This window comes from Ranitomeya imitator, chromosome 8 (genome assembly GCF_032444005.1).
Source record: "Ranitomeya imitator isolate aRanImi1 chromosome 8, aRanImi1.pri, whole genome shotgun sequence".
NCBI classification, from domain to species: domain Eukaryota; kingdom Metazoa; phylum Chordata; class Amphibia; order Anura; family Dendrobatidae; genus Ranitomeya; species Ranitomeya imitator.
In genome coordinates this window covers 171,350,008-171,360,413 of record NC_091289.1, presented here as the reverse complement: position 1 = coordinate 171,360,413, position 10,406 = coordinate 171,350,008, and the positions used below count along the sequence as shown (strand labels likewise).

The 10,406-nt window shown below is 43.3% G+C and overlaps 1 protein-coding gene across 1 annotated transcript; it reads left to right on the top strand.

The window, feature by feature from the left end:
• The first annotated feature begins 44 nt into the window (after positions 1-44).
• Positions 45-3,253, top strand: LOC138648272 (uncharacterized). Its single transcript, XM_069737867.1, has 2 exons — positions 45-2,230; positions 2,368-3,253. Exons 1-2 carry the CDS (start codon positions 1,884-1,886, stop codon positions 3,251-3,253), a joined length of 1,233 nt encoding a protein of 410 aa, XP_069593968.1. The 5' UTR covers positions 45-1,883.
• Positions 3,254-10,406: the final 7,153 nt, after the last annotated feature.

Sequence of the window (10,406 nt, the reverse complement as noted above, 5' to 3'; positions counted from 1 at the left end):
TATGAAGCCAAGTCTGCAACTGGGCTTTAAAGAAGCACCAAGATGGCGACAACAATGACTACTTTCTGCTAGCTGCTGACTACCATTGCAACTCATTGACATATTGTGACCCTGTCTTGGATAGGCTGTCCCGATAAACGCCGCACTAATGCTGCACCACTTAAATGCCGCTGTCAGTAATATTTCATCATAGGGTGGGAAGAGGTTAATTAGTGTAGGAAAATTTCAAAAAGGATTATATAGTGTTTCTGATTTGGATTTTCATAGCAAATAGACCAGCCCCATCAGGTAGATGATCTCTTCAGTAATGTATTCAACTTGTACTGTGAATACTAAAGTCTTGTAATTTTCTGGCCAATATACAGTACAGACCAAAAGTTTGGACACACCTTCTCATTTAAAGGGACACTGTCACCTGAATTTGGAGGGAACAATCTTCAGCCATGGAGGCGGGGCTTGGGGTTTTTTGATTCACCCTTTCCTTACCCGCTGGCTGCATGCTGGCTGCAATATTGGATTGAAGTTCATTCTCTGTCCTCCGCAGTACATGCCTGCACAAGGCAATCTTGCCTTGCGCAGGCGTGTACTATGGGTAAGGAAAGGGTGAATCAAAAACCCCAAAACCCCGCCTCCATGGCTGAAGATTGTTCCCTCCAAATTCAGGTGACAGTGTCCCTTTAAAGATTTTTCTGTATTTTCATGACTATGAAAATTGTAAATTCACACTGAAGGCATCAAAACTATGACATAACACATGTGGAATTATATAGTTAACAAAAAAATGTGAAACAGCTGAAAATATCATATTCTAGGCTCTTTAAAGTAGCCACCTTTTGCTTTGATGACTGCTTTGCACACTCTTGACATTCTCTTGATGAGCTTCAAGTGGTAGTCACCGGCAATGGTTTTCACTTCACAGGTGTGCCCTGTCAGGTTTAATAAGTGGGATTTCTTGCCTTATAAATGGGGTTGGGACCATCAGTTGTGTTGTGCAGAAGTCTGGTGGATACACAGCTGATAGTCCTACTGAATAGACTGTTAGAATTTGTATTATGGCAAGAAAAAAGCAGCTAAGTAAAGAAAAACGAGTGGCCATCATTACTTTAAGAAATGAAGGTCAGTCAGTCCGAAAAATTGGGAAAACTTTGAAAGTGTCCCCAAGTGCAGTAACAAAAACCATCAAGCGCTACAAAGAAACTGGCTCACATGAGGACCGCTCCAGGAAAGGAAGACCAAGAGTCACCTCTGCTTCTGAGGATAAGTTTATCCGAGTCACCAGCCTCAGAAATCGCAGGTTAACAGCAACTCAGATTAGAGACCAGGTCAATGCCACACAGAGTTCTAGCAGCAGACACATCTCTACAACAACTGTTAAGAGGAGACTTTGTGCAGCAGGCCTTCATGGTAAAATAGCTGCTAGGAAACCACTGCTAAGGACAGGCAACAAGCAGAAGAGACTTGTTTGGGCTAAAGAACACAAAGAATGGACATTAGACCAGTGGAAATCTGTGCTTTGGTCTGATGAGTCCAAATTAGTCTAAGTTCACATTTGCGTTGTGCGCCGCAGCGTCGTCGCTGCAACGCACAACGCAAACAAAAACGCACCAAAACGCATGTACAACGCAGCGTTTTGCGCCGCATGCGTTCAACGCATGCGTCGCAAAACGCTGCGGGTTTTTGAAACGCAGTTGCGTTTTTACCAAAAAACGCAGCGTTTTTAGACGCATGCGTTTTTAGTGCAGTGAGTCATTCATCATCCCCCACCCACAATAAAAAGTGTCTACACAATAGATAAAGAACCACCAATGGCTAGAAGAGGGTTGGTGTTAACAAATGTGTATATACCCTGGCAGAGATGAATTCCTCACATTTTGCTGGTATTCATGATGGAGCGAACCATGAACAGTATCTACATGGATATGGATATGGAATTTGCCTTGGCTCATGCCTATGCTGTTGCCTGTTTTAATGAAAGGGAAAGGGAAAAACGGAGATGGAGTCGTCGCCGCTTTTGGATCCACCCTATAGTTGAAGTCCGGGAGAGTCGTGGAGCATACCATTGCTTGTTTGGCGAACTGAATGACAACCGGGAAAAATATTTCGAATATACCCGGATGTCACAGGAGAGCTTCCGCTATCTTCTGCGTCGGGTGGAAGGATCCATTAGCAGGCAGGACACGCAGCTCCGGAGAGCTATTTCCGCAGAGGAACGGCTGCTGGTGACTCTACGGTACGTTGCTGTTTGAATGACTGTGATATGTATTTACTTTTTATTTTATTTTATTAATTTTTTTTCAATTGTAATGGTCAATGTACTTTTATAAATTATAATGTGCTTTATTCTAAATTTCTTTATCTTCTTTGCAGTTTCCTGGCTACCGGAGAAACGTTGAGGTCACTTCATTTTCAATTCCGGATTGGAGTCTCCACTCTTTCAGGAATTATTGCTGAGACATGCCGCGCTTTGTGGGATAATCTCAGGGAGGAATATTTACCTGTCCCTACAAGTGCAATCTGGGAGGCCAACGCACAGAAATTCAACCAAGTGTGTAATTTTCCAAACTGTATTGGCGCTGTCGATGGAAAGCACATTCGGATTACCAAGCCTGCGAAAAGTGGATCCCTTTTCTACAATTATAAAAAATACTTTTCAACTGTTCTCATGGCAATTGCCGGTGCGGACTGCCGTTTTCTCGCAGTGGACATTGGTGCATTTGGGCGTGCAAATGACTCGCGCACATTTAAAGAGTCGGATATGGGCCAAAAGTTATATGGAAACAATTTTAATTTCCCACAGCCACGACCTCTTCCCCACACCGAAGGCCCTGCGATGCCATTTGTTGTGGTAGGGGATGAGGCATTCCAAATGTCTGCCAACCTATTGAAACCCTACTCCAGTCGGGGCTTGGACCATACAAAAAGGGTTTTCAATTACAGACTGTCCAGGGCCAGAAGGACTGTGGAGTGCGCCTTTGGCATCCTCGTTTCCAAATGGCGGATATTGGGATCGGCCATTAATCTTAAAATTGAAACAGTGGATGAGGTGGTGAAGGCTTGTGTGGTTCTCCACAATTTCATTATGGCCAAAGAGAGAATAAATGTTGAACTGGATGAACCCATAGCCAACCCCTTGCCCGATTACCATGATCATCCTCTGAGGACAAGTGTGGAAATTGCGCAGATGCGTGATCGTTTTGCGGCCTATTTTGTGTCAGATGTTGGCCGTGTGTCATGGCAAGATCAAATGGTGTAGTAATGTTACTTTTGGACTGTCTTCTGATTGTAACTACACCAATAATACCTCTACTGTGACAGTTAGAAATATATTAAAAAAAAATAATTTTCCGTTAAATGTGCAATCAAAGTTCCGTTTAGGTTGGTTTGGTATATGTCAAATTTTGCATCTAAGTATAGTTCACAAATTTAATGTTCCTATAAAAACTTGAACCTGTTGTTTTTAAAATATTAAATAAAAAAGTTTTTAAATTCTATACCGATTCAAATACAATTTTTATACCATAATATTACATATACTTGTTTGTCTGATCGACCTGTATCTTTGTGTTTTACCTGATAAGCAACGATAACAGCGATGTTTTCCAATTGAAACCAGGGTAAATATCTGAAGCGTGGCCCTGCGCTTATCAACATGATGTACGTGGGCCTCTGCATCGTTGTTCGCTGGAGAGATGTCTGTGACAGCTCTCCAGGGACCAACCAGCGGACGCTGCAGTGATCTGCATCATTGTCTGTTTCGCTGCTGCATTAAGTGTGAACACCTCATACAGCAATGAGAGACACCCAAAAAAAGGCAAACTAAAAATTGAAAAAATAGTGTCTGACATTGCATATATGAGGTGTTTGAAGCACAAAATATGTGTAGACAGCACATGGCGTGATTTGCCGAGATAAATTCTGGAAAATAATAGCATAAATAATAACAAATAGTGTTTTTTTAAAATAACATTTTTTATTGGGGGAAAACAGAAAACAAAAAGGGTTCTTAAACTTAGGGGGTTTCCACCTGTGCCACCAGGGGGGAATGGTAGGTGTCTTCTCTGGAATGGTGAGAGCAATGGGAGGATGATGGAGAAGATGACGATGATGGCGAAGAGGAGGATACATAGTCAAGTAGACTTGATGGGAGATCCAAACCCTCCCCAGGGTATACTGGGGAGGAAACCGCCACCTCTGTAGGGGAGGGAGGAGGCAACACAAGCCTTGTTTGGCCCTGGCTGCTCCTACTGCGACTCGAGCCCCTACGGACAGTTGGTGTTGTCACTGGAACAGCAACCAGAGCCTCTTTGTGTGCCCGTCTGTGTTTCCTCTTTTTTTTTTGGGTCCTGTGGCAGGTTCCCCAGCATGATGACGCCTACGGGAGGATGAAGGCATGGCAGGAGCAGGAGTCGGCGGCACTATGTTATGGTGCCTGTGGTGGCGTCGCTCGGCACGTGGACCACGGTGGGGTGGCTGGAGTGGCTCTCCAGCAGGAGTGGGAGTCATGCTTGCCAGCGACGGCACTACTGCCATTGTCGCTGACTGCATGACCCCAGCCTGCTGGAGAGCCCTCACGTAGGAAGTGTTGCAGGACTGCATCACTGAAATCTGTAGTTCCGGCGTAAGGTGTTCCACCATGCCCTTAGCAATGGTACTAAAAAAATGTTTTGCCGGATTTGAGAGCTCGGTTTCAATTGTTTCAAGGCGCCGGTCGATATTGGACAGACGAGTGTCCATGTTATCGCTCAACGCCTTGAAACAGTTCTGGAAAACCGTGCTCAAATGCAAAAATTCGGGCATGGTTGGCCTGTCCGAGGCCCGCTGGCGCTGTCGGGAATACCCAAACGAAGGTGCGCCAGAGGCCTCGGCCAGGGGAACACCTGATGTACCGGCTGCCGGTTCACCAGATGGTGGTGCAAGCCTGCTGTCGCTGTGGGAGGGCTGTGATGGATCAGATGGCGATTCATGAAGGACCGCTTCTGCGGGGCGAGCTCTCTCGAGGGTGCTGCTGTTTGTCCTGTGAAAAGATAATGAAAAAATTAGTCTTCAATGAATAACCTCTCCCATACGCCAACTCCTGGAATAAAAATAGCATTACATTACACAATAATACAAATCCTCGGTCTCACAGTCTGTGTGGCCAATAATTAATTTCTGATTGTTATCGCCAGCTGACCGTTAGGGCCGACGATAACAATCATGAACATTCCCGCTGTCAAAGCATTTTGACCGTATACCACTGTGGGTATAAAAATTTTGTAATCGAAAACTCTTTCTGGAAGCTGCCTATGCCACAAAAATAGTTGAAAATTTAATGTCAAGATAAAAAATTAAATAAAAAAAAAACCAGTGATTTCACTGATCTGATTGCAGGAACGACCATGATGTTAGGATCATGTGATCGAGACTTCATCATTATTCCTGCAATCAGAACTACCCTGACTCAGAACTTAACCTGTCATGGACTACAAGGACTCACGCTTAACCCAAAAAATTAACTAATGGCCTATATAGCATTTTAATAGGGATACATTTACGTGGATGGCCAATATTTTACGCTGACTACATGGATGGGCAATACAGTATGTGCCTGGGAAATATACTATGTGGATACGTGGCTAGAACGTGTGGTATGTGGCTGCGATATTGTTACCTGCCAATATACTATGTGGATGCACAATGTACGTGACTGGGCAATGTACTATGTGTTTGTGCAGTAGGCTATGTGGCTGGGCACTGTAATGGGGCTGTGCAATATGTTTTGTGGACAAAATACTTACTGACGGCGGCCAAGGACTGGTCTTAAGAACTGTAAACATTTTGAATATTTATAGGGCACAGACTTGGCCGCAGCAGCACCACTCTTCGAGCGCTCCTCCTCTGCCCGTAGCCCCTTATTGAAACGGTCCTTGATGGATCGCCATCTGATCCTCAACCTTTTAACTGTGAATGCAAAGGAAAAAAAAAGGTTACATATGTAGCATTTGAAATGGATAAAACAACCGTGTGCGATGCAAAACTTTAGGCGTTTATTGCATCACACACGGTTGTGTTTATCCTGGAAAGATGGTGGGTCATAGCAACGTATCTGCACGGCGTATCAGCAATACTCACCAAAGTTGGCTTTGTCCTTTGCAGGAGCTATGTCAAAGCCCTCCCACAGCGACTTTGCCACCTCTACCCACAAACGCCTCAACACCACCTGGTCCATGTGCCGGGAGTCACGGCTGTCCCACAACGGGCCACGCTCCTGGATGCTTGATATGAGGAGCTCCACATCAATGACTCCATGGTCCCGTTGTGAAACCTAGAAAAATTACAAACAGAAAAGGTTACAAATATGCAAATATTAACAAACACCAGCACCTGTCATGATATGTACCTTGGCCCTATCCTTTGTCATTTGATATATGTATATTGATGGTTTCTACACCTGTATTTTTGAATGTTTTGGTTGTTTCACCTTTGTTACCTTCCCCCAATACTTGCTACCCTGAAAAGTTTGAATGTAAGCTTACTAAACATCCCTAGTGAAAGCATGATGCTACTCAAAAAAAAATTAGAAATTGTTTAAAAAAAATACTCACTCGCCATCCTGACGCCACACCTTGGCCCTGACCTCTCTGCTCCCGCTGACTTCCTTCACCCTCACTTAAAGAAGCCTGTAAAAATTGTATAAAGAAATTATTTTAAAAACTAAAAATGACTGCGAATAGTAAGGAAATTGACATAATTACTCACCACACTCCCCTGCGCCGATTGGCTCGATTCTGACACAGTGGCCATTGTAGCACGTTTGTTCTGGCATGAAAAAATGAAAAAAAAAAATCAAAACTAAACCTAAATATGGCACATACAATAAAATATGCCCAAAATTTTTTACAACAACCACAATTGACTTTTGACTGATCGGACAAAGCAAAAATAAGAAAGCGACACCACAACGCCATACATTGCAAGAGAAGACAATCAATAGAAGAAACTATACAAGAATAGACCCAAACCAAAAATAGACACCTATGTCCAAAAATGGACATATCAAAACTTTCTGAAAAAACATTACAGGCACAAAAATACAATGAAAGAGCAAAATAATGAACGCAATACTTTACAATTGCAACAAGACATGATCCTAAAAAACAACATCTTGTGACATCTAACCACAGAAAGACAAAAGTCAATAAAAACCATTCTAGATAACAAGCAATAAACATTACGGGACAACCGCTGTAAAAATATACAGCAACCCAAACATAAACCATCGCCAAATAGAAAATAAAACACATGGAATTTTTAAAAAAGGCCACCACCAAAAATAATATAAACAAATAAAAATTATACTACACACTTCGCAATGCAATCAGTCAATGAAGGAAGATATATGCCATACGGAAAACGACGTAAAAACATCAGCGATATTTTTTAAAATAAAGGGAAAGTACAATTGAAACTATAATGGCATAGCAGCAGCACGGAACTATACAATACAAAGACATCATAAATGTTGCCCCCCCACCAGCAAGAAAATACACTCAAGGAAAGAAAAAATAAAGCCAACAGCATAATCCAAAACACAGCAAGACATGAGCCAAGAAAATGCCACACAGTTACCACCAACAATAGAAACCAGAAAAACATGCACCAGAAATTTTACAAGACAAAATGAGCAAAAATCAATACATTGAACAACCACATGACACAAGAACAAAACACATAACCAAACCCAAACTAACGTAAAAAAAAAAAAGAAAAGAAAAAAAAAAAAAAAATAAATGCAATCCTATTAACCCAGAAGAACATCAGAACCAGACAAACAATTTTTCAATAACAACCCATAACCGTAATAGCACAGACCAAACATTACAAAAATATAGACAAATCAAGAAATAAAACACAGAATACAAAATGTGCAAAGAGAAATATATACTTACAAGTTTGGAAAGCAGATTCTCCTCTCAGTCTTGTCTTGTGTGATGACTTGTGAAAGACAATGGCAAACCCCTCGTTTCTTTATATATATAGGTTGTTTTTTTTGTGTCTAGACAATGTTTTGCATTTTTTATTGGAAAACGCATGCGTCGTACAACGCACCACGACGCAAGTACTTGCGTCGTCTGCGTTGTTAATACAAGTCAATGGGAAAAAAGGCGCATCGACGACGCAAACACGACGCATGCGTTTTTTAAAAGGTCGGCGCCGCCAGAAAAATGCAACATGTTGCGTTTGCCGCGCCCAGACAGGTGCGCCCTAACGCCGCATGCGGCGTAAAACGCAACACAACGCAACACAACGCATGCACATGCGGCCCCATGCGGCGCCAATGTTAAAGATAGGGCCGCACGACGCATGCGTTTTGTTGCGGCGGCTACGCTGCGGCGCAAACCGCAAATGTGAACGTACCCTTAGAGATCTTTGGTTCCAACCACCGTGTCTTTGTGCGACGCAGAAAAGGTGAACGGATGGACTCTACATGCCTGGTTCCCACAGTGAAGCATGGAGGAGGAGGTGTGATGGTGTGGGGGGGCTTTGCTGGTGACACTGTTGGGGATTTATTCAAAATTGAAGGCATACTGAACCAGCATGGCTACTACAGCATCTTGCAGCGGCATGCTATTCCATCCGGTTTGCGTTTAGTTGGACCATCATTCATTTTTCAACAGGACAATGACCCCAAACACATCTCCAGGCTGTGTAGGGGCTATTTGACCAAGAAGGAGAGTGATGGGGGGCTACGCCAGATGACCTGGCCTCCACAGTCACCAGACCTGAACCCAATCGAGATGGTTTGGGGTGAGCTGGACCGCAGAGTGAAGGCAAAAGGGCCAACAAGTGCTAAGCATCTCTGGGAACTCCTTCAAGATTGTTGGAAGACCATTCCCGGTGACTACCTCTTGAAGCTCATCAAGAGAATGCCAAGAGTGTGCAAAGCAGTCATCAAAGCAAAATGTGGCTACTTTGAAGAATCTAGAATATAAGACATATTTTCAGTTGTTTTACACTTTTATATGTATATAATTCCACATGTGTTAATTCATAGTTTTGATGCTTTCAGTGTGAATTTACAATTTTCATAGTCATGAAAATACAGAAAAATCTTTAAATGAAAAGGTGTGTTCAAACTTTTGGTCTGCACTGTAATTGATGTCTTAAGTTAGTCCTGCAATGTGTGATTAGTGGGGGACTGACCTTCTGTTATTGCTGACCACCACTGAAAATTACTTGATGATCGCTCATGTTATGATAGTCACTTCTTACGGACAAGCTCTGAGGTGGGGAAGTTAGGGAGTCTGAGGACAAAAGCTAGGAGGGTACATGATAGACAGAGGGGTGAGACAAAGGCATAGTCAGGTCACAGTCTGGGGTCACAATTCCAAGAAGGTAGCGGATCAAGACAAAGGGACTAGGCAAATGAATGGTCAAAGGCAAATCCAAGGCCGGTCAACAAAGATCATAGAGCTCAAAGCACAGAGCAAACTTACACCAAACTGATCTCACTTACAACTGGCAGAGATTAGAGGCAGACAGCCAGCTAAGTAGGCTGGGAATCACTCCGAACAGGAGACACTTTTCGGAATCCCAGCGCTGATTGGACGTCTGGACTGTCACCACACTGACTGCACAAGCCTTAGAAAGCTCAGCATGCCCCTGCCCCAGATTGGACAGCTGAGCTGCCACTCGCCACACTGAGAGGAGGAATTGTGACAGCTAATGTGCATTACGTTGGCTCGGTGTGAAAGCAAAAGAGTGAGCAATGGCAGCTCTATTGACTTATCCCTGTACCAAAATCAGCCCTGCTCCTATCGAAATATCTAGTTCTACAGCTCAGCCATGTTCACTGGAACGGGCCTGGTCTGTGTTCGTTACAGCCAGTTTCATAGTTTGGTGCAGATTTCCATTGAAAATTTTTAGAAAATATAGAGCAGCAATTGCAATATGATTGAACCTACCCTAACGGTGAATTTACGAAGGGCTGTTCATCAAGAGTAAATAATTTTATTTTTTTAACTTTTTATTTTATTTTAGGCGCTTTGTTTTTGTTCGGATTGGTGGAGAATCTAGGTTCTGAAATCCTCACTGTTTGCTCAAAAGATTTCCTGAGAAGTGCAAAGCCCAGGACACAGAAGCTGTCTGAGCGAGATCACAGACTGGAGCACGGAAGTAATAGTCTTGTGACCCGAGCTGTCAGTCAAGGAAGATAGAGGGACGAGAAGTAGGTGGGAAGGTGCACTTAAATGTTTGGCCACGCCATGGTGCACCCAGCTCCTGTGCTTGGTTTGAACAGTCATTTTGAGCTTATAGCTTCCATGTAACCATTTCAATGCCCTTTAAAATAGCGCCGTCAGTGATTGACATGAACTGGTTGCCGGTGCTCCCGTGCATCTGTTCCCGTCATCCTCCCCGCAACGTAA

Excerpts from the sequence above, each read along its gene's own strand:
- LOC138648272 (XM_069737867.1), top strand. The coding sequence starts at position 1,884 with ATGATGGAGCGAACCATGAACAGTATCTACATGGATATGGATATGGAA. Across the intron at positions 2,231-2,367 it reads CGGCTGCTGGTGACTCTACG|TTTCCTGGCTACCGGAGAAA; the intron begins GTACGTTGCTGT and ends TCTTCTTTGCAG.